Source organism: Polyodon spathula, chromosome 28 (assembly GCF_017654505.1).
Source record: "Polyodon spathula isolate WHYD16114869_AA chromosome 28, ASM1765450v1, whole genome shotgun sequence".
In the NCBI taxonomy this organism is placed as follows: domain Eukaryota; kingdom Metazoa; phylum Chordata; class Actinopteri; order Acipenseriformes; family Polyodontidae; genus Polyodon; species Polyodon spathula.
The window spans coordinates 1,717,610-1,740,303 of NC_054561.1; the positions used below are offsets into that span (position 1 = coordinate 1,717,610).

Here is a 22,694-nt window from a genome sequence, read left to right on the forward strand (position 1 = left end):
TGCAACTGTCCAGGGGCTGGGGGTGTCCATGATGCATTTAGATATTTTGATATACAACTAGGCCTGTACTATTTCGGCCCATTTAATTTTGTAGATAGAAAGCTGGATGCACATTTATTATTATTATTATTATTATTATTATTATTATTATTATTTATTTATTTATTTATTTATTTTTTTCTTTGAGCAACACAAACCATAAGCCAGGTCCCAGCTTTTATAATAGGCCATACACAGACAAAAAGGTGAAATAAATTTAAGGCTATATGGATGATCACTTTTCTTACAAGGGGTTTCACAGATCACAAAGCAATGCAAAAAACCCCCCAAAAAACCCATTAAACCAAATCGGGGAAATATTACAAAGGAGATCGATGCGTTTTGTACAGGGTTGCAAATATGAATGCTCGAGTTGTGGCACGCTTTCAGTGGGCAGTTTGACCCTTAGCGATATGGGTTTCATAAGTGCCACAACCACTGTTAACATCAGATCACCAGCCCGGCGCACTGTACAGCATAAACTTGTTTTTGATTCAGAAAATACCGTGTACCACAAGACAGCCTTACACTGATAGAAATTTCTGGTTTAATTAGGCTACTTCGTTCTAGATACTGAAATTAGTCAACAACAAAAAAGCAAATGCTCCCCTTTTTTGTTTTAAGAAATGCTTATAGCCTGCGCATAGATTAAAAATAAATAAATAAATGCGTTTGTCCGTTTATCAATTTGCATTTAAAGCGCAAATAAGAGTGCCACACCGATACAGTCATTTATAAATAAACCTCTTCTATATAATCTTATGTACAGCTTGTATAGTGTTGCGATATTGCATGTGTTAAATACAGTTTTTTGTCGATACCGCTTGTACTTCATTTCCAATGCCCAGTGGCAGCCCCTGTCTATTATAATTCATGAAGAATGATGAGTCCGAGGTCTTTTTTTCACAACAGACCCTGTAAGCACGCCCGGTCCGTTCTGCTCAGAAGACATGACGATAAAGGCACCATTCTGCAAAGCTGCATTGGCATGGTTTTAATAAACGCGACGTTTAACACGACGGTGTCCGACGAGACCGCCACTTTCATTGCGTGTGTTACTCTTGCTCTGAAGAGCTGCATTATAATAATAGGCCTATATTGTGCTTGAAGACGTATTTAAAATCAGATTTAAAAAAATCAAGTTACAATAATGTAAATATAAATGAAAACCATATACACAAATAGGACTACAGATTATTCAAGGCATAATAATAATACTAATAGTGTTTAGATTTTACATGTTATTACTGTTGTCGTTGATTCTGCTTTGCTTGATTATAAAATGTTGAACTGTTACAGTGTGTGTGTGTGTGTGTGTGTGTGCTTGATGCATTGAGCACAGTGTAACACAATTCGATAATCAATACGTGTGCATTCCTAGAATCGGGTCAATTTTTAAAATACAAATGGTACCAATATACGTTAACTTGCATTCAAAATTCAGATGCAAAATAAACTACTCTTTTTAAAAAAAAAAAAAAAAAAAAAAAAAAAAAAAAAGCAAAGCTTCAGGTCGATGAAAAAAAATCAAATTGATGTAGTTCATGTTACGTTGCAATGGGCTATGGGTGACATCAAATAAATTATGAAACACAACACCAATATAAAGAAGTAATTCCCCTAAAACGTTCACACCTGTTACACCCTCAACAATGAAAGCCAGTATAACTAATACTTTACCTATCTAACGCTTTACAGTACATTGTAAACAGCATAAGCGTTCAGGGGAAGCGTGTATTTCTTACATGCATTTCCTTAGCATCGTTAACACTGAGGCCTGCTTTCCGAATGGACCAGTTCGGGTACACATAGGGTTGCCACCTGGCCCCGTAATTCCGGAACACTTTGGGACGGGACAGGGTTTTTAAGTTGCCCCCAAACTGAAAGCAATGAACACGTGAATTGAGCGCTAAGCACTTGCTTAATTTATAATGGTTCTTAATTATCCGAATCATTGTGATCATACAAATCTTACAAAATAGAAAAAGCATCTTGAATAAACATGTGTGTAGGTTTATTCAAGATATTTATTTTTATTTTGTACAAAAATGATATTTCAGTTCTCAATATTTAAGATGCTATTTATATTCTATTAATTAGTAATATATTGCCCTAATTTACATCGACTCTCCCAATTAAATAACAACACTGATCCAGTGTTCACGCTGTCTGGTGAACAGCTGCTCAGTATTAATGATTTCAGTGGGAGAAGGTGATATACTATTAGAAACTAAAGAAACTTTAATATATATATAATAAAACTATTAATAAAATAAATATTGATGATGTATTTATTTATTTCATTTGTTTAAAGCTATTATTGTATTGTCATGCTGCCTCAAGATAATTAATCACCAGAATCAATTTAGCAAAGGTTTAGGGCTCAATTCACATGTTGATTTCCTTCAGTTTAAAGGCAACTTCAAAATCCTGTTCTGTCTGGCAGTGTTCCGGAATCATGGGGCCAGGTGGCAACCCTAACGCACATGCACAAGCACAGACGAAAGCCCACACAGGGTGAAAGCCGACAACTAAATAAATATTTTGAAACTTTTTTTTTAAGGCATATTTAGTTCTTTAAGTGTTTTACAAGTAGGGACATCCCCACAGCGTCTCTTTTTCAGAAGTTCCTATGGTTGTGGGGACATTTTCTCAAATGTTGTCTGCATATTAATAGTAATATCTACCCACCCCCCACCCCCCACACACGTATTTTAGGGTTTAAACATAAAAAAATAAAAATAAACTGAAAATGATATCACATGTCTACTGGAAGCCGTAATAGCAGAAAGAGTTCACTCTAGAGGGTGAAGCAACACTTCTGCCCACAGCTCTCTCTCTCTATATAGTAACACAGAAATATAATTCAAGTAATACTTTTGTGGTCTTCATGCCTGTGACTGGGTTTTAATTATTTTTAATTATGATCGCAGTTACTGTACGCCTGTATATCGCAGGGGCTGTTATCATGTAACACACTGTACTGTACGACTATATTCACAAAGCATTCACCTCTAACGTAACACCACTTTGCTAAAAGAAATGCATGACTATTTCATATGGGGAGGGATAAAAAAAAAGATCCTGCAAATATATAAGGATGTGTGCAAGGTGCAAATGCACGATAGTCTCTTATGAAGATGCAATTTCTCCCCCATGTAAAGCAATGAAAAAAAAAAAAAAAACATTTTAAACATTTTCAATGAAAAATATTTGTGATGTGTACAGAAACTCTTTCAGCTATTTTCTGTATTGCATGGTATTGGACGCTGTTGCACTGCAGTCTATTGCCCTGTTACAAACAGCAGGCTTGGGCATCGTGTAAAGCCTTGATTCATTAAAGGTTTGATATTCACAAACGTTTTCTCTGTTGTGAAGAGGTTTGACCATTGTACACTAGAATATTCCCATCCTCTAACATGCAATTACTGCATGGATATTACTGCATTATGTGGCAAAGCATTACACTGCTGTAACACAGCACATTAAGTACACTGTAACTATGCATAATAACATTGTAATTATCTATAAGGGCCCCTGTATTTACTAAGTAACTACTATGGAACACACAGTCATTAGATACTTAATGTTTTGCCAGAGTAACATTGCAGCACATTGTAATAAGCTGAAATCATTTTAATGCAGTACACTACAATACACTATTTGCATCCATAAGACTACAATGTTAGTACTACACATCTATTCTTGCATTTAATAGATGCACATTCAAATGTGCAGCACAATTATTGTACCTAAGTGCTTTGAGATAGTCCAGGAGTGAATGGCAGGTGAGTGATTTAAGTCAGTATAGAGGGGCAGTATATAGGGCACCTAATAGCACACAAACATCTTGTGTCACTCATGCATGCACTCCCACAGTCTGGAGCAGCGTGTAGTGTTTCTCGGGTTTCGCTTGTATTTGGTTGGGGTGTTTTTGGTACAGAAGTGACACCCGCAGGTGCTAAAGTTAGTAGGCAGTAGAGGGCATTTGCAGTGGCACAGGTATCAACAGAGAGTGCATCTGGGCATCGTGACTTGACTTTAAAGTTGTAGGCATTCACGAGCGCATTGCGGTTAACAAGACTGGAGCAAGTGATCGTAACAGTATAGTTAAAGAGAGAATTAAAATAACCGGCAGATGTTGCCAGTTAAAAATGTTCCAAAAAATGACAAGATAGGAGGATGGCACTTTTAATAGGTTCAGTCGTTATCTCCGAGGTTAAAAAGAAAACTACAACGCAGTTGTTGTGTTTTATTGAATCCTCGATCTAAACATTTTAGAAAATCATAAAAGTTCGTCACAGGACAAATAAGGTCATGTTTTGTTCTGATTGGTATTGAGCAACGCAGCTAAGCTTCGTTTACCACGGCATTAGAATATGTGTCGTTATTTTCCAGTTGCTCCCCAGTTTCGGATGAAGTAATGGCTTTTGTAGTCGCTGTGTGATTAAGGTAGAGAACTCAGTTTTTTTTTTCCTTTTCGTAAATCTGACAAAGCAGTTTTGTTCAATAAAAATATAATACAAACACACCGCTGAAAGAGACCTGAGATAGAGCAGGATCTGACATCGAGAGCTAACGGTGATAGTGATACAGTACACATTACGATCAAGCGTGTTAATGAACTTGACATTTGATTTGGAAGAATGACTTACATTTTGAAACTGTTTACTCAGGTCTTAAATGAACTAGCCTACTTTTTGAAAAGGAAGTAAAAGAAAAAATAAACATCAGTTCATTTAACACAGAAAGCTCAATCATAAAAAACAAGGTCTCATATGCACTGGGAGGCTAAGTTTGTTTTGTAACTTTGTTTTCTTGTGTGCAACTCAATTTAAACCAAAACTTTGAGATCTAGACAGCAGGAATGATACACAGAATGATACATAATCTTGTTTTCTCCAATAGAAATGTAGGAATTTGCTGCCACTCAGTAGCTGAGGTGAGTTTAAAGTATTCAGAACAAATCAATGATAGATACCCAACTGCTCTGGGAAAGGTAGTTTTGTTTTTGTAGTAGTTTTTTTTAAATGGGAAAGGGGTGAAGTCAACGTGAATTGAGTAACCATTTCCTCTGTTAAGGTATAACAGTACACGTTTTGTCTTCATCTTTTGCTGTGGAGTTTCAAAAGATTTTAAACTCGCAGCTAGCAAATACAGTGAAACCTCTAAAAAGTCTTTGCACCTAGATAGCCTTTAACAAGGTGATGTACCAGCGCCTTTAGCAATCTTCTTAGCAGAGCAGCGTGCCGTTTTCATGGAAGTGGTATTGACTGCACATCTACAGAAAACATGGTGCGGAACCCTAACTACACTGTGCTTCGAAGACTCCCTTTTCTTGCATATTGAAAGCAAGCCTCAAGCCGAACTGTGTTCTCAGTGAAACCTGCCTGCTCCATTCAAGTTTCCCTCTAAAACGGGGAGTTGGACAATGGACAGTCACTGATTTCGGGGCAGTGTCTGTGTAGAGTCAATGGAGTTTCCTCACTTTACTGCAGCAATGCTAGGGAGTTCAGTGTACTGTGACCAAGCCATGACCTTTCCCCCGGCGCTTGAGTATCCAAAGTTGGCACCCTCCCTGGCGTGCAGTTCAAGACAGAAATAACTAGCGAGGTGCACACGATATGCTTCATTTCATAGCCTCAATGCGCAAGGTAAGCCTAGATTTTGTTTAGGTTGTTAAAAACTAGGGAGAGCAGACGTATTAGCGGGACCTGATCCTTACCCTAACCCCAACCCTAACCCTAACCTCAACTGTCCTGACACCTTTCCCCAAAAACTTCCCAGGTTTGCCTTGGTGCCAGATAGCACTGCTTACATTGATTACATTAAAACATGCTTCTAGAACAGTATTCTCCATACAGGCTACTGTAAAAGTATTGCATAATGATAGAAACAGCCGACGGGCATTGCAACATTAAAACCAGCAGATTCTTCAATTTGGTTAGCATGGCCTACTGTGTTCCTGCCACTCAGCATGGTAGTTTGGGGTTGTGGCTGCCGACATAAAGCCGCATTGTTTCTTTTTTTGATTTATGACTCTGTTTAACTTTTATTTCCTGTTGGTGCTGCAGCAACAGCTTTAAAACAAGGACCACTGGGGCAGACCAATAATAATTACAATTGCATAGAAAGTAAACGGCTGCACACATTAACATGCTTGACCTATGTATTCTGCCGAGCAGCAATCGCAGGTACGTTTACAGAAACACACTATAGAACTCTTATTTTTTCAAACAAATGGGCTCACCTTAGGCAGAAGTCCAAGGGGACTGTAATTTCTGTGCTTGGACAGTCTCCACTGCCTGTGTCTGTTTGTCCCCTGTGCTTTCAATGAAACTATTGCTGTCGATATGCAAATCAATGTGGTGCTTTTCTGATTTCCTTTAAAACCGGTCTGTTTTAATAACACAGTGTCACCAGTGTTAATTCACTTCAAGAAAGTGACACAACTATTTTTACATATTTTTTTTTTTAATTAAAAATTTGCGTGGGTTGATTCAGGTTTCATATCATCAAGTCAACCACTGGTTTCTGTTTTTTAATTTGATCAGGACTTGATTTTTCATGAATTATAGCTGCTCTGAACGGATTACTGTGAAGGATGTTAACCTATTAAATGCCACGGCCCTCATTTGAGGACAGGTTACTTTGTAATTTTTTGAAGCTTTTGAAAGTGGCATTTACCTGTTGTGTTAATTTTCTCTCTAACTATATTGTTACGATAACTCTTGTTAAACTCTCATAAGTTTTCACATTTTATTTATTTATTTATTTATTTTCAAAGAGGATGGTTGTCGATCAAGGACGCTAATACTAATGCCCAAAGCGCTTCCTGTAAAAAGGCTTGTGAGATCTCGTGACACCAATCAGAAATGTGCGTGATTTGAAAAGCAGAAGTGAAAAAGCATGAGTGCCTTCTAGAGGCAGCCTGGCAAGACCATGAGACACCAGAGACTTTATCCAACTCTAGAGCACCATCTTAAGTTTTTCATTAAGGAGTTAGCAGATAAACCATATTTAAAAAAAAAAAAAAGCATAGCAAACTATGGTAAATGCACTGTATAAAAACTATGCAAAAATACCCTGGCTTCTGAAAGAGCTCCCAGTGCCACTGCATCGCGTGTTGTATTGTATCACGTTGCATTGACATGCAGTCGTGTGCAAATGCATTAGAACACCTATATCCTTTATAGACCTACCTGCATGAAAACCTCTGGGGGTGAGAATTTCGATTTCCGCTCAGTAATCTGTGATCTAGAAACACGTTTGTGAACATGGCACACCACGGGTGTCCAATCATGGTCCTGGAGGGCCGGTTTCCTGGGTTCTGTTCCAACTGCACCCTAAGTTACTTAATTGGACCAGTGAAGTGCTTATTAGAAGCTGGTCCAATTAACTAATTTAGTGTGTAAGACCACTATGTGCTTTAATTAGGCATCTTAACAAATCCAACCTGGAATTGAAAACCTGGAACCATGCGTAACCACCAAACAGAAGGGCTGAGTGAGCTTGATCACAATTGTACCCTCTGGTTTATTATAACTGGGTAGATTTAAAGGAAAACTACCTTGATTCACACCCACTGGCTGAAGCCAGGTGAGTCACTCTCCTCCCTCCTCTCCTTCCTCTGTGACACAGGGGTCCTGCCTCTTGCTGTGGCTCATCTCTTTTGGCTGCTTCCAAAGGCACAGTTTCCACCTTCCCCAGCCCTCCTCCAGCTGTGTTGGTGGTAGCAGTGGGATCCCAGGCCTGGGTGGGAGGTGGAAGCTATGAAGAGCTCGTTCAAACTCAATGCAGCCAGCACTGTGAAAACTGAGCTGCTTTATAAATGACTCGCATGAAAAATAACATTTTGAATATTAATCTGGATTAATTCTGGATCAAACGGGCAGTGAAAAGGATTTATTCACGCTCCCCCAGACATCTCTAATAAAACTGATCTTAAAAGTAATTAATAAGTTTGTCAAAATGCAAATTTAGTAGTTGATCTATGTATTTTAATTCATTAAGAATTGTAATGAATCAGCAAAACATGAAAAGTTTGTAAGAAGTATACTAATTTGTACATCAGTAGTCTTCGTCAGCATTTTTAGCCTTTGTAAAGAAGTAGTTTGTAATAGAAGTTCCTAATGCTCTTTTCGTTGCATCTAGAGGACTGACTGAATCAGATGGGAGATGTGAGTCATGTGATTTTAGCTTACCTGTTATGCAAGTTCCGGCTTGACTACGCCATTGCTCACAGCCACAGGGTAGAGAGAGAGAGAGAGAGAGAGAGAGAGAGAGAGAGAGAGAGAGAGAGAGAGAGAGAGAGAGAGAGAGAGAGAGAGAGAGAGAGAGAGAGAGAGAGAGAGAGAGAGAGAGAGAGAGAGAGAGAGAGAGAGAGAGAGAGAGAGAGAGAGAGAGAGAGAGAGAGAGAGAGAGAGAGAGAGAGAGAGAGAGAGAGAGAGGAGTGCACCAGTGTGCTACTTTATTTCTGGAGCCAGTATTGTGTGTGCTGATGTGCCATGGAGGCCACAGATAGGCTGGTCCCTGGAGCCAGTAAGAAGTCTGCATTACCTGGAGGAGGAGTAGAGCTGAAGGCTTGTATATTACAGTGAAGTTACGTCTTGCAGGTTCTCTACACCACTACTATCTCATTTTAGCTGGGTGAAAGCCGAGCACAATATTAGCAACGATAGCCATGTTGTATTCAGAGGTGACTATGCAGGGGGCTTCCGAGTGGCGCATCCAGTAAAGGCGCTCCGCATGGAGTGAAGGTTGCGACCTATAGCCCAGAGATCGCAGGTTCAAATCCAGGCTATAGCATTACCAAATGTGACAGGAGGTTCCTAGGAGTCGGTGCACAATTGGCCGAGCAGTGCCCAGGAAGGGAAGGCTTAGGTCGGCAGGGGAATCCACAGTTCACCACACACCAGCACCCCCTGTGGCTGATAGTGTGCCAGTGGGTCTGCAGTGGAGCCAGTCCTATCTGTGTTTCAGCCTCCATTTCCCGAGCTGAGGGAAGGCTGTTCATAGGATTTTTCTCGGCTCCCTTGCCTAAGGAATTGCTGACCTCCATGTTACCTGTGATAACTGCTGTGTTAGAAAAATCAGTTGACAGGGTCCTCTCTCCCTCATCTTTTATTAAGCAATCATATGAAATATTCACCCTGCCCCACTTTCAGAGCGTGAAAATACTTCAGCTAAAAATGGGTCGATCCTTCTTGTGACAAAAAAATGAAGGCTGAAAACTGCCCACAATCCCAGTTGTTTTTTTTTTTGTAATTGTAATTAGTGCAGCATAATTGTAAGAGACGTAAAACAAACGCAGTCCTGTTGCAAGTGACTCTGCAGCAGCAGCAGCTGTTGATGCATAGTTCACCGCATGGTCTCTAAGTCGCTTTGGATAAAAGCGTCTCTGCTAAATGACTAACTAATAATAATTAATTCCAGGCGGATGTTCCCCTTCCTGAGTTTCAACATCACGGCTCTGGACCCAACAGCCCATTACAACGTGTATGTGGACGTGGTTCTGGCAGATCAGCACCATTGGCGCTACCAGGGAGGGAAGTGGGTCCAGTGTGGCAAGGCAGAGTGCAACATGCCAGGTAAGAGCAGACACTGAACCTGCAGAGTCTGGAGATGTGCAGCACAGAACAAGCAGGCATGGTGATAACACTCACTAAGACTTTCATAAGACACACCTGAGCTTGTTACCTGTACACTGTGGCTAATCAACAGTGTATTAAGACCTGTAATGGGCAAAACTGAGTTTTATTGCAAGCCCTGCAATACACGGCGGTGAACGTTTGCATTCATCATGCAGTTAAATGCACTGTATGATGTGTTAGTGTGTTGCTGTGTTTGATGCTGGTGTGGTGTGTTACAGTGTGTTGCTGTGTTTGATGCTGGTGTGGTGTGTTACAGTGTGTTGCTGTGTTTGATGCTGGTGTGGTGTGTTACAGTGTGTTGCTGTGTTTGATGCTGGTGTGGTGTGTTACAGTGTGTTGCTGTGTTTGATGCTGGTGTGGTGTGTCATTGTGTTGCTGTGTTTGATGCTGGTGTGGTGTGTTACAGTGTGTTGCTGTGTTTGATGCTGGTGTGGTGTGTCAGTGTGTTGCTGTGTTTGATGCTGGTGTGGTGTGTCAGTGTGTTGCTGTGTTTGATGCTGGTGTGGTGTGTCATTGTGTTGCTGTGTTTGATGCTGGTGTGGTGTGTCATTGTGTTGCTGTGTTTGATGCTGGTGTGGTGTGTCATTGTGTTGCTGTGTTTGATGCTGGTGTGGTGTGTTACAGTGTGTTGCTGTGTTTGATGCTGGTGTGGTGTGTTACAGTGTGTTGCTGTGTTTGATGCTGGTGTGGTGTGTCAGTGTGTTGCTGTGTGATGCTGTGTTTGATGCTGGTGTGGTGTGTTACAGTGTGTTGCTGTGTTTGATGCTGGTGTGGTGTGTTACAGTGTGTTGCTGTGTTTGATGCTGGTGTGGTGTGTCATTGTGTTGCTGTGTTTGATGCTGGTGTGGTGTGTTACAGTGTGTTGCTGTGTTTGATGCTGGTGTGGTGTGTTACAGTGTGTTGCTGTGTTTGATGCTGGTGTGGTGTGTTACAGTGTGTTGCTGTGTTTGATGCTGGTGTGGTGTGTTACAGTGTGTTGCTGTGTTTGATGCTGGTGTGGTGTGTTACAGTGTGTTGCTGTGTTTGATGCTGGTGTGGTGTGTTACAGTGTGTTGCTGTGTTTGATGCTGGTGTGGTGTGTTACAGTGTGTTGCTGTGTTTGATGCTGGTGTGGTGTGTTACAGTGTGTTGCTGTGTTTGCTCTGCACAGGTAACAGGAGTTACATGCACCCCGACTCTCCTAACTCAGGAGCTCACTGGATGAGGCAGGAGATCTCCTTCGGGAAACTCAAACTGACCAACAACAAGGGAGGCTCCAACAACACAGGGCAGGTAAGAGCAGCAGCATGCAAACACACACTGACACCCACAGATATACGCTGATATACACTGATATATACACACTCACTCACTGTGACACACACTGACACATCAGCACTCACACATGCTCAATAGGGCCAAATACAGTAAAACAAACAACGCATTTAGTGCTACACATTCCTGCTGTTTTTCGGTTACAATGCCCAATCCAAAACAGAAAAAAATAAAGCAGGTTTTTGAAGCCCGTCTGTGCGCTCGAACTACAGATAAAAAAAAAAAAAAAAAAAAGCTTTTTAAAAATCTCCAACTTAGTCTGTCTACCCAACCTAGTTAGAGTCTAGTTCCAGCAATACTACCCTCTCTCCCCCTTTCTCTCTGTCTCTCTCCCTCGCTCTGCTCAGATGATCGTGCTTCAGTCTCTACACAAGTACCAGCCGCAGCTGCACATTGTGGAGGTGAAGGAGGACGGCACCCAGGAGCCACACATGACTTCCAGGACCCAGTCCTTCATCTTCCCTGAGACCCAGTTCATCGCTGTCACTGCCTACCAAAACGCTGACGTGAGTGCATCTCTTTGAAGGATCTCCGGTAGCAGAATACTACAGTGTTCTGTGCTAAGATCTGATTAGAAATAGAGGGCAGGTGTCCCTGAGGGTCTCCCCTGATAAGGGCAATGCCAAGTGGTGTGCAGGGTGAGGCACGCAGTCAGGGGAGCATAGGTTTGCATCCTGGCTGTGCCATTGTCTCTGGCGCTGGGTTAGGAAGGCAAAACCACTAGGGACTGTTTCTCCTCATCGCGCTACAGCGGACCCTGCTGGCCAGGTGCCCCAGCGAGCTCTGAGCAGACACCAGAGGCCAGTAGCTCCCTGACATCCGCTCCCGAGTTCCTGGGAATAAAAGAGGAAGCTGGTTTGGTCGTGAGACCGGAGGACGCCCACCGAACCTGCAGTTCTCCCGAGCAGCTGTGTGGAGAGGAAAAAAAAAATATTTAGGCATTCTAAATTGGGGACAAAATCGAAGGTGTTATTACTGTGCCCTGTTTTAAAAAAATAATTACTAGCCATAATTATGTTCTGATAATTCTCTATTTCATTTTTTAATACAATGCACGCTATTCATTCTCTGTTTCCCCTTGTCCTTCTTAAACAGATCACACAGTTGAAAATCGACCACAACCCCTTTGCTAAGGGATTTCGGGACAATTTTGATGCGTGAGTAAACTTTTTCTTTCGAAGGACACCAAAATCACAAAGGTTATTATTTAGGAAACTTGACAATACAGTCGTGAAACAGCATGAAATATCAATTCTTAAACTGAGGTGTTCCGTCAAATAAGCCATTAAAAATATTCAGCCCAGCGCAGCTCCAACTGCATGTTCCTTGTGTTTCCCAGGGTGTACGGGCAGATCGAGAATGACAGTCTCTCCCCCTCTCCTACTGACGCCACCGGCTGCCAGCAGCTTCTGTCCAGTGGGTGCTACCCCCAGCCATACCGGTCAGAGCCCTACTTGAGCCCCCTCCAACAGAGCCGCTATTACAGCCGCGATCGGGCAACCACAGGTCTCCCCGGGCAAGCCAAGGAGCCTGGGGTCAGCAGCAGCAGTCCGCACAGCCGCTGGTACCACCCGGGGCAGCAGACCCCCACCACGGGGAACCGGCTGGACCTCAGCACCTACGAATCCGACTACGCTGCTAACGCCTTTGTCTCCTACAAACCCTTCCCCATCCAGACCTCGGCGCACCACTCCCTGGGTTACTACCCTGAGAATCCTTTTGGGTCCCCCCCAGCTTCGGGGGCGTGGGGATCCAGCCGGCCCGCTTCCCAGTACCACCACCTCCACAAACCCGGGCTGAGCTGGTTCAGACCGATGCCGGCTCACCCCTCCGTAGCCCCGGAGCTCCAGCAGTGCCATCCCTCTCTCTCTGCACCCCAGCAGGACAAGGTGAAGGAGGCCGGTGGGGAGGACTCCTCCTGGTTGGAGCCCCCCTCAGTGAAGTCTGTAGACTCCGCCGATTCGGGGCTGTACGAGGGGGCAGAGTGCAAGAAAAGGAGGGTGTCTCCGTACGCCTCAAGCACAGAGAGCTCCCCCCCGACCCGTGCAGGAGAAGCCTGTGAGAAGGAGAGCAGCGGCGATGCTGGCTACTATGGGTTTTATGCGAACTGAACACAAAACCTGCCTCAGAAACACCGAAGCGCGCCGAGCAAATAACACCCAACGATTGGGAGGGTCCTTAAATATGGGTCCCCCGAACTCTCTCGCACACAATCTCACAAACGGTGTTTCCGTTGCCCGCTTTTTGCGTGCTCAATCAGGTCACGCTGTTGCTGTTGTCATTCTTGAGTCCATTGTCGGTCATACACATCAGAATGAAATGGTACAGTGTTCGTGTAGCAGTCAAGGTTTTATCGCACTTAAAAATGAGAAACGTCATTAGATTCCATCCTCCAGACTTGCCTTTCCCACTGAACGTTAGCGACCCCTGCTGGTGGAGTATATATTCCAACACACATCGAAATCAACTTGATTATTCTTCCAGTACTCACAAACTGGCCTGCACTGAGAGTAGTTCCTACAGCATCTCCTTCAGCAGGGCTATGTGGAAACTAAACTAAAACATGATTCCCAGGGAGGGCGTTGACCCTTGTCTCACCTCCACCTGGGGAATTCTGGGATTTGTAGTCCACAAGGTGCATTGGCTAATGAGGTAAAGCCGAATTGTGTCTGTTAAAAAGGCAGACATTTTAATCTGATGTGTCAACAGAAAAAAAAGAAAAAAAAAAGCTTTTGTGTAAACACTGGTACTGCAAATGAAATGTTATTGTGTATTATTATTATTATTACAGTTAGTACCAAAGGATAAGTGATGTGACATTTAGTTTATTGAATCTATATTTTTTTAAACAAGGTCTTTTTATTTTAGGTTTATAACCTGCCCACACATGAATGGGGTAGACTTGTGTCCTGACCCAAAATGCAACAAGCAACTGAATAGTATTCCAAGTGTTTGGGTGTCTGATTCAGAAATCCGATTGATGTTTGTAAGTACTGGGGTGATGCTTGTCCTGCATAAACACACCTGTGGGGTATATTTTGGACATTTTTAATGCTCAATAAGTCAGTCGGATCATGTGATCTACAGCTCAGCACAGGAAGTGATGCAATACCAACGTGAACTAGTATACAGCACTCCTGCAGGAGATGCCTATATATTTTCCCTCCCCATATAAAGCATAGAATAACTTTTCAATGAAAACTATATTTATTAAGTGTCCAAAATTACTTCAAATTGCCATTTATTTCAGCTAGGTTCAATATTTCATACAGGAAATGGTTCAGATAAAACAATACCAGCAAGCCAAGGGGTGCAATGATCCGGTCACACGCGAATGAGAAGCACACAATTTGATTTTCAAGCCTTGGTTATACCAATCCTTTAACAAAGGGGAGAAATTATTTTGCCTTTTTCATTTCAAATTCAAACTTTTCAAGTAAACAGATTATTTTTGTAAATATGTATTTGAAAGCAATATTGCATCCCCTTTTCAACTTATTTGTAATACCTTCCACTTCAAAGGGATACTTTATGTCAAATACATTTTTCTGATATTTAATTTCTCACCTATTACTTATGTTCTGTTTGTTTCTATGCATATCTGTATTTACCAGGCTTAATTATTCCAGCAAAAGATGCTATTAAAGGCTGGGGAGGATTATTAGTGATGCACAGTGCATTGACGCCCACAGGTGCAACACTGACGTTATTCCCCAAGGTCTACCTTTTCAGAAGGAACTTTCACTGGAATATTTAAGCATGGCAGATATACTAACATATGAGAAATAATAAGTTATGAAAAAATAATTTTGAATATATGACTTACGGTACACTGAAAAGAACAGATTTATTTATTTGAAGCTGGCTTTACATTGTGAAAATGTGCAGTGTCTTTTTAATAAACAACTTTAAACAAGTGTTTCACCAGCTCTCTCTCTCTCTCTCTCTCTCTCTATAACAAACTCAGAGACAACACTGATCCCTGGTCCACCTTGGGACTTTAAAAGGGCTTCTGTCCAACACATCTTAAATTAAACATTTATTTTTTAAATCAATTAAACTATTTTGTGTGTGTCATATCAATAACTCTTACTTTGCAGTGAGGGCACACACAAACCACAAAAAGACAAGTACCAATGCAGCACAGGCACAAAAATCTTACCCACTGAGGGCAGAAATAGTTTAAGAAAACCAAACAGTCAATTGTCAACAAAAACATGTTTTACAAAAAACGAAAAGCGCTCCCAGGCCTGTTAGCAAGGCTTTCCGGTTTTAAATGTCTTTCAAAAGGTACACATTTAAAAAAATAAATAAATAAATAAATAAAACACACACGCATTAGTTTGGTAGATTTTAAATGATGTGGTCATTTTTTTAATGGGGAGTTTTATATACAGTGCAAAAAAAAAAACCCTCAACAACAATTGAGGTCGACTGCACAAATCTAAAATTGTGTCCGTTTCCAGCCACAGATTGTTTGGGCTCAGATTTTTATATAGTGACACAGTGACAGCTGGTGGCCTCGTGTTGCAATTACAATCACTGCCATTCTATTGCAAGATTCCTGAAAGTGTTTTTTCATAGATAACATTCGTAATCTCTAAACCTTGATAACTTGTGTTGCGAGTTCGTTGTTATTGAAACGAGGCGACCATGAAAGAATAAACATAACGAACTGTTTCAGTAATATTTTATCCATTTTAATTTAAACGTAGGAGAACTACCAGCTTTGCAAACCACTGCGAAATAAAAACATTCATTAGTCTTTTGGTCACATGTAGAAGTGCTATACTTGTTAGCTAGGACCCTGACCGTATTAAATATCCATGTATACACACAGATAGATAGAACAGACAGAGTAGTGTGCAAAATTAGAACACCCCACTGCTTCTGTAGTTTTGACTTCTTGTACGTATGAAATGTGACCTCTGGCACTGAAAATCCTGGAAGACTGTCAAAATAAGCAGATTATTATCTGATTTTATTGATGTCTTTATTAAGTGCAATTTATGAAATGTAGGAGACTTTTTAGACGCTGTTTAAGATGCCTGATTAAAGCACAAAGCGGTCGAACACTTTCACACAGGAGTGCCTATTGTTTCTGTATCGCTGATTACTGACCGAAAAATTGCAATTCTCACCTCCAGAGGTTTTCATGCAGGTTGGTATATAAAGGTTATAAATGACAGATCTTGAGGTGTTCCAATACATTACACTACTGTGTGTCTGTGTGTGTGTATATATAAAATAAAGACATGCTTTGGAACAGACAGTAAAATACATTATTTCATTACAACAATTGCATCCAGTAACATGGTCGTGTATTTATGGGTATGGCTTTTTCTTGACTTGGGAGTGTAGAAGGTTGGATACATTAATAAGGTGTGTGTGTGTGTGTGTGTGCGCGTGTGTGCATATGTATGTGTGTGTGTCACCTAGACACACCAGGCTCTTTCAGGAAGGGCTCAGTGCATTAGAAAAAGGGTGACCGACCCTGAACCCAAACCAAACAGATCCTTAACCCGGTCTGTGGATTCACCAGACAGATACTGCTGTAACCACGACAGCCTGGTTCCAGCCAGTGTCTGGGACTGTGTTTGTATTTTCAAATAATAAACCGTGATGAACTGAGAACGACAATGATGACAGACTAATAAAATTACAGCTGAACATCAATTATATTGCTTGTTTGTTTTTTGTACTTTTTTTTTCTTTAATGCCGCCATACAGACAGCGGCGCTATAATTTCAGTTGAATCAGAGCCTGTGAAACTTAAAAAAAAAAAAAGTACAAGGTTTAGCAAAGTAGACAAGTGCTGTGTCCTGAACAGAGTACCAACGATGGCACTAGCGAAAACGCTAGTCTGCTTAATATTCATTTTCTCTAATACTTCCTAATGCATAGACAAGGCATGTCACTGATATTTTCTGTCAAAACTTTGTGCTTAATTATCGCTACGTTGTCTGTATCCTTAAAACACACAAACACACGCACACACAAATCTAAACGAATCCAGAAAAATTCAGGTGTGCAAAATCTGTTCGGTTTGAATTTTTTTTTTTTTTTTTTTTTTTTTTACAGTACTGAATCCCTATTCAATGGTACAGGATACATATTAAAACTTTAAAATGTCATTTTGTAATAGCTCTTTGTTGTTTGTTTTTTTTATATATATATTTTTTTTAGTACATTGTTATTATTTCATAATATTTGCTATAATACACAGTTATTCTTCTTAAGAGCCAGTTCCAGACTGGTTTCTGTAGGTATCTCCCCCCCCCCCCAAGAGTAGAAACGTTCCGAGGTTGTGTGCCTGTGGCTCGATCACATGGATCACTGTCACCACAGAACAGCGTTGTCCATTTTTGAAAATCCCGGGTCCTTCCTAACTTTCCAGTATGTCCTGTTGCTAAACCAGAACTCCTTACCACTGGCGTCCACTGTTCTCCTGTTAATAACAATAACAATAGCATTACACATTTGTTAGTGACTGGCTTAAAACAACAAAGATCTATCGAAGGACATATTGCCAACGATCAATTATTAGTTACAAACCACAGAAATGAAAGTATAGTCTTAAGCTGTCAATTATTTAGCTGCAAAAAATAACTGTTTAAAAAAAACAAGGCAAACTAGTGTCTGGTAAATGCCTACTATAAGCATGGGCAAAGCATAGTCATGCAAAAATACTCTGGTAACTTCTATAAGGGATCAGTGCTGTCCCTGGCCCTTGGTCTGGGAGCCCCCGGCACAGCAGTGTGGTGGAGGGACTCACGTGAAGAAGCGTGGCTGGTACGGCAGTCCATTCTCCTCCAGGACTTTGCGACGTTCTCTCTGCAGCTGCTCCACCCGCTGCTTCTCAGTCTCTGCGGCCTCCACATTTCCCTCCTCCAGGTACCTGCCACACACAAACCTGTCAGCAGGCCACACCAGGACCCCATGTCATCAAAAAAAGAGAGAGCACGTCGAGTTTCTTCTTACGCTTAATGAACTGTGCAACCCACCATCGCTGGGGGTTTTACAGCTAAACTGCTCTAAAAAACCTACCATTTTCATCCACTGAAAAAGGTGTGCGTTGCATGCATGTCTTGTGTTGGGTGTTTGTTGTGCATGTTGCATGTTTGGTTTGTGTTGCATGCATGTCTTGTGTTGGGTGTTTGTTGTGCATGTTGCATGTGTGGCTTGCGTGTGTTGCTGGTACCTCTGGTCGGGTCGGAGCCGCGTGTCGGTGGGAGGCAGCAGCTGCTTCAGCTCTGGGCTCAGCTCATTCAGCTCCAGGGCGTACCGCGTGAAGCCGTAATAGCGGTCAAAGTCCGCAGGCATGGGGTCTGCAAACCAGAAAGGACTCCTGGTTAATAAACACGACTTTAACGAAGCTAGCACTACATGTCCAGCTCCACTGCAAAAGAGGCACAGATGGCATTTCAGTGTTCTAATGCTCAGTTTCCCTGAAATGATGTGAAAATGGGTTTACTGTATCATCTCAAATCTAAGTGCATCTGCCTAAGCACATACACAAATAGACTTGGTACTCACTTGCATACAGAAACTCTTTACACTATGGATGATGAAATACTGGAAATCATTATTCTGCTTCAATAACCTTCAACAATTATTCAGTGGTTTAATAAACTCCATCGTGGGCATCTCTCCAAACAGACTGTTGCGTGAAGCCTATAGGTTTGTAGCAGAGGTTCAGTAAAGTGGTAACTGAGTCCCAGGTTCGATTTCTCAGTGGAAGCTCCCCCCCCGCCCCTGTGAATCGCCCTCTTACTTGGTTTCCAGATGCAGTGTGTCTTGGGAGGGGTCCCGCAGTAGATGCCCTCGTGCCAGCGGCCCCCGAGTCGATGGATCACTGTGCCAGCCTCGTCCAGCACAGCCCCCTGCACCTCATTCATATTAGAGCTCCAGTACTTAGACTGCAGAGGAGAGGCGAGATTCATCGATCTGTTAATTCGCTTGGATTAACGTTTCAGGTAACAGTACGACAAGATGCAACAAACCAAGACTTCTGTCATCTAGGTTTGTTCTTCTGGTCTTGCACAGATACATCCCACACCCCTTTCCCACTCAAAAATCGATTTGGGACTTAAAGAAACTATTGTATTTCAAAGCGTATCCTCCAGTCTTTAAATAGCTCTTACTGTTTTTGGTTAAAACGCCTGTTAAATTTGACAGCTAAGTAACATCTTAAGCATTTGGAAGGTGTCAAAAAAGCTAATGAAGTACACAAAACTTCTCCAATAATGCCTCGATCTGATATCTTAACACTGATGAAAGCATTAGCCTGAACATTGTTCTTGAAAAAGAAAAATAGAAACAGCGCTGTGATCGGCCACAGCGTACAGATGTTCCCAGCTATCGCCCCTCTCTCTGTCTATGGCCTGTGCGAGCCCCTCTCACCTTGCAGAAGGTGATCTTGCACTGGCAGATGCTGCTCTTGTTGTTTCGGATCACCACCTCCCCGTAGTGCTCGATCCAGCGCTGGCCGCTCAGGATGTTGTGAATGCAGGAGGTCACCTTGTTCCACTCGTAGTGGTCTCCGAACCTGCAAGCACGCACCAAACCCACAATTCCAATTCAAAATATACTAAAAAAAAAAAACTAACTGCATGAACACGTTTTCTCTACTTAGTCTAAATAACCCATTCGATAAATCAACAGGTATAAATACAGAAACAAAGCAGATAAACGTTTTCTTTTTTTCAAGGAAATGGGGGTCAATAAAAAATTCAAGAATATCGACAGCATGACAAAATCAACAAATCAGACCACGTACGCTGCACCCCTAAATAGTTCAAAAGGGACGTCACGGTTTGAACTCACTTTGTAAGAGTGACGTTCACCATGCCTACTGGAACGATCTCCAGCGACTTTCCCCAGAATTTGTTTTTCCACCTGACATCTGCAAAAGAAAGAAATAAGCTAACGCAAATCCAGAGATCATGAAGACAGCAGCCGAAGTACTGGACTCAGAGCACAATGTCGCTTACCTTGCCAAAAGATGAAGTTGTCAGACTCAGCTTGACACACAGAGACTGGAGGGTGATGGCTGACCTACTGACAGACAGAACGTTACTATGGCAACACAGAAACAGCAAAAGAGCTTAACGGCTTTTTATCGCCGATACGTTTTCACAATTTCTTAAGAGCCAAGTTTAAATATCTTCGTGTGGAGTCAAAATTCTATGGTATAACTTCTATATATATAAAAAAAAAAAAACTTAGTCCAGCTGATAACTATTTTGCATTCTTGTGTCCTTAAAACTTAAAGGTTTGAAGACCACGGATTTTGACTGAAAAAAAAAAAAAAAAATCAGACTCTAAACTTTGGTTCAGTGGCAGACAGGATGGGGTTACCTGCTCACTGGTGAATCGGAGGCCCTTGTCCTCTCGCTCGCACTCGTAAGTCTCCCCAAGAACCGGGTTGAAGGGCTTACTGCCGGACCGGTGATATGCAGAGGCGTAGGCCGAGATCGCGAACGCAGCGACGTACACCTTCAGAAGAACAGAAAATGATTAACAATCCAAGAGGCTGCAAAGGGGGAACAAATAAATAAATAATAAAATCGGGGGTTTCAAAAGGGAAACCAGGAGCCATCACAAGATCAGAAGCCACATTCACTACATGCATCGTCGTTTCTTCTTTTTTTGTGAAACGAAAAGCAAAATGCTTTATTTAACAGGCAACAAATCACTACAGTTTTTAAAATCAACCCGAAGACATTTATTTGAAGGGTTTGATTTGGGGCTGGAAGGTGAACAGGGGGGAGGGGGCGAGCATGGGGCATTGAGGTGCGGTAATAATCGTACCATCCTCTCAAAGGGGTCCTGTCTCTGGTTTGCAGTGTCCAGCAGCTCTGAGTACTCCAGCTCCTCACACAGTCTCTGCAGTGTGCCCAGGGGCTCATTCAGCTGCACTGGCATGGAGACGCGGGACAGGTCCTTCCCGATGTTGTTGCGCATGATGTTCCACAGGCTGATGTTGCTGGTGTTGGGGCCGGGGGCCGGGAGGCAGGTCCGTCGGCCAGTGTTCTGGGCAGCCCTGCTTGGTAAGCTGGTAGCGCTGGGAACAGTCACTGCAGGGGACAGGAGGAGAGGTCAGACTTGTACTGGTGCTGGTAATGCAGCTACCCAAGTTTAATTGGTCGAACTGCACCAGCAAGTTTGTGGGATAGAACACAGTTGCTTTTACCATGCGATAGACCAAGCACACAAACATGGAGAGAAACAGTGAACGGAATACATGTGATGGAAAAATATTACTTGCAGAATCGGAGACCAACAATCTCTCCCAAGCCCCTCCCTCCCTCTGGCCCCTCCCTTAGTCCCTCCCTCCAGCTCCCAAGCCCCTCCCTCTCACCTTTCCCAAGGGTCGCGGCTCCTTCCCTGCAGTCGAGCTGCTCGTCGGAGTTGCTGTAGGTCACGTTACTCACACAGGACTCTGCGTCGGAGGCATCATTCTCCGAGGAGCTGCCGCAGATGACGACCTCGTTGGCGTCGAAGAACTCGGTGTGGGAGTCCGACAGAGACGCCGAGCTGTCACTGGAGCCCTGCTGCTTTAGAGACCGCCCACCGACGCCAGGGGAGACCTGCTGCAGAAAAGGGGCAGCACTTCAGTCAAACTCGGGGCTTGCAGCAGGTTTGGCTGCATTTAAGTTAATGTTACAAAACTGTAATAAAGAATAAGACGTCTCTTTTCTTCTAAGGGAGACCGGGCCAAGAAGGTGGCGTGCCATACAAAAAAACAAACACAGACATTCGAAATGAGCAAAACACAACACAAACACGTTCATCTAGTTACAGGAAACACCGGCCAAAACAAAAAGCACGTCTCAGCCACACCTGCGTCATTTCTTTGTTTGAACTAATTTAAAAGAGGGATCAAGACAGTAAGTTATTGAAGTTTATTTCAACACATTGGAGCTAGAAAACGCCAAATTCCATACTAACTTTAGGACTATGAAACTCAGAACAGTCCGCAATCTAAGATTATAAGCACGACTGGAGGTAATTCATAATTTATTAAGATACGCTGGGGGTTTTGCCAAGGATAGCCTTCTAAACAATTATGTATCAATGTTCCCATATCAGCATGCTGATTAAGATAAACTAGAAGGATCTGTTTGTTTTACAGATCCCAGGGATGACTGGTCCATTCCTGGTTTAATAAGACACACCTGAGCTTGTTACCCACACACAGGGGCTAATGAAGCTTGTAGTAAAACCTGGAACGGGTGAAAACTGCTACACTTATTCCTGTCCCTGGCACTTGTATAAAATGCCAATCTACTTGATTTTGTTTCTTTAACAAAAAAGACTTCTAACTGTGTTCTGAAGCCACGGGCGATTGAGTTAACGTTGTTTATTTGACCCGTTTTAACTATCATTTAAATGTTTAGGCGTAATGACAAAGGCTGCGTACCTCCTCTTGGCTCACAGACACAAAGGACGCGATGGTGGAGTCCGACGAGATGGACAGGGAGTGAATTCGGGTCAGGTGAGTCTGCAGCTCCATGTTCCGAGCAGAGACCTGCACAGGAGACACAGCCAATAAGGGGTGGGCTATTAAAAGTGGGTTAAAAGCAAATAGGTGTCTTATTCTAATGCAGCTGGGCCCCGCAGCAGTATTTTGTTGAATTGAAAAGGGGGGTTGCTGGAGGTCCCTACCTCTGAGAGAGTGTTGCG

General features: G+C 42.4%; 2 protein-coding genes across 2 annotated transcripts in view; one reads left to right on the top strand and one right to left on the bottom strand.

Moving 5' to 3' along the window:
• Nucleotides 1-14,947, top strand: part of LOC121301907 (eomesodermin homolog) — a 16,514-nt gene extending 1,567 nt beyond the window's left edge. The window contains exons 2-6 of the mRNA XM_041231625.1: nucleotides 9,475-9,629; nucleotides 10,843-10,964; nucleotides 11,354-11,512; nucleotides 12,102-12,163; nucleotides 12,346-14,947. Coding sequence (XP_041087559.1) covers nucleotides 9,475-9,629; nucleotides 10,843-10,964; nucleotides 11,354-11,512; nucleotides 12,102-12,163; nucleotides 12,346-13,117 — 1,270 coding nt within the window. The 3' untranslated portion in view covers nucleotides 13,118-14,947. The remainder of the gene's footprint in view (nucleotides 1-9,474; nucleotides 9,630-10,842; nucleotides 10,965-11,353; nucleotides 11,513-12,101; nucleotides 12,164-12,345) is intronic.
• A 1,650-nt stretch (nucleotides 14,948-16,597) lies between these two features.
• On the bottom strand, nucleotides 16,598-22,688 carry LOC121301908 (oxysterol-binding protein-related protein 7-like). Its single transcript, XM_041231626.1, has 12 exons — nucleotides 22,677-22,688; nucleotides 22,432-22,539; nucleotides 21,370-21,601; nucleotides 20,820-21,085; nucleotides 20,367-20,504; nucleotides 20,000-20,063; nucleotides 19,833-19,911; nucleotides 19,410-19,554; nucleotides 18,781-18,925; nucleotides 18,208-18,334; nucleotides 17,782-17,904; nucleotides 16,598-17,454 (listed from the first exon to the last, which is right to left on the bottom strand). Exons 2-12 carry the CDS (start codon nucleotides 22,522-22,524, stop codon nucleotides 17,346-17,348), a joined length of 1,521 nt encoding a protein of 506 aa, XP_041087560.1. The 5' UTR covers nucleotides 22,525-22,539; nucleotides 22,677-22,688; the 3' UTR covers nucleotides 16,598-17,345.
• Nucleotides 22,689-22,694: the final 6 nt, after the last annotated feature.

Coding starts and splice junctions, on each gene's coding strand:
- LOC121301908 (XM_041231626.1), bottom strand. CDS start 22,524: ATGGAGCTGCAGACTCACCTGACCCGAATTCACTCCCTGTCCATCTCG. Junction 18,926..19,409: donor GCAAGATCACCTTCTGCAAG/GTGAGAGGGGCT, acceptor TCTCCTCTGCAG/TCTAAGTACTGGAGCTCTAA. Junction 17,905..18,207: donor CGGCTCCGACCCGACCAGAG/GTACCAGCAACA, acceptor TGTGTGTGGCAG/GTACCTGGAGGAGGGAAATG.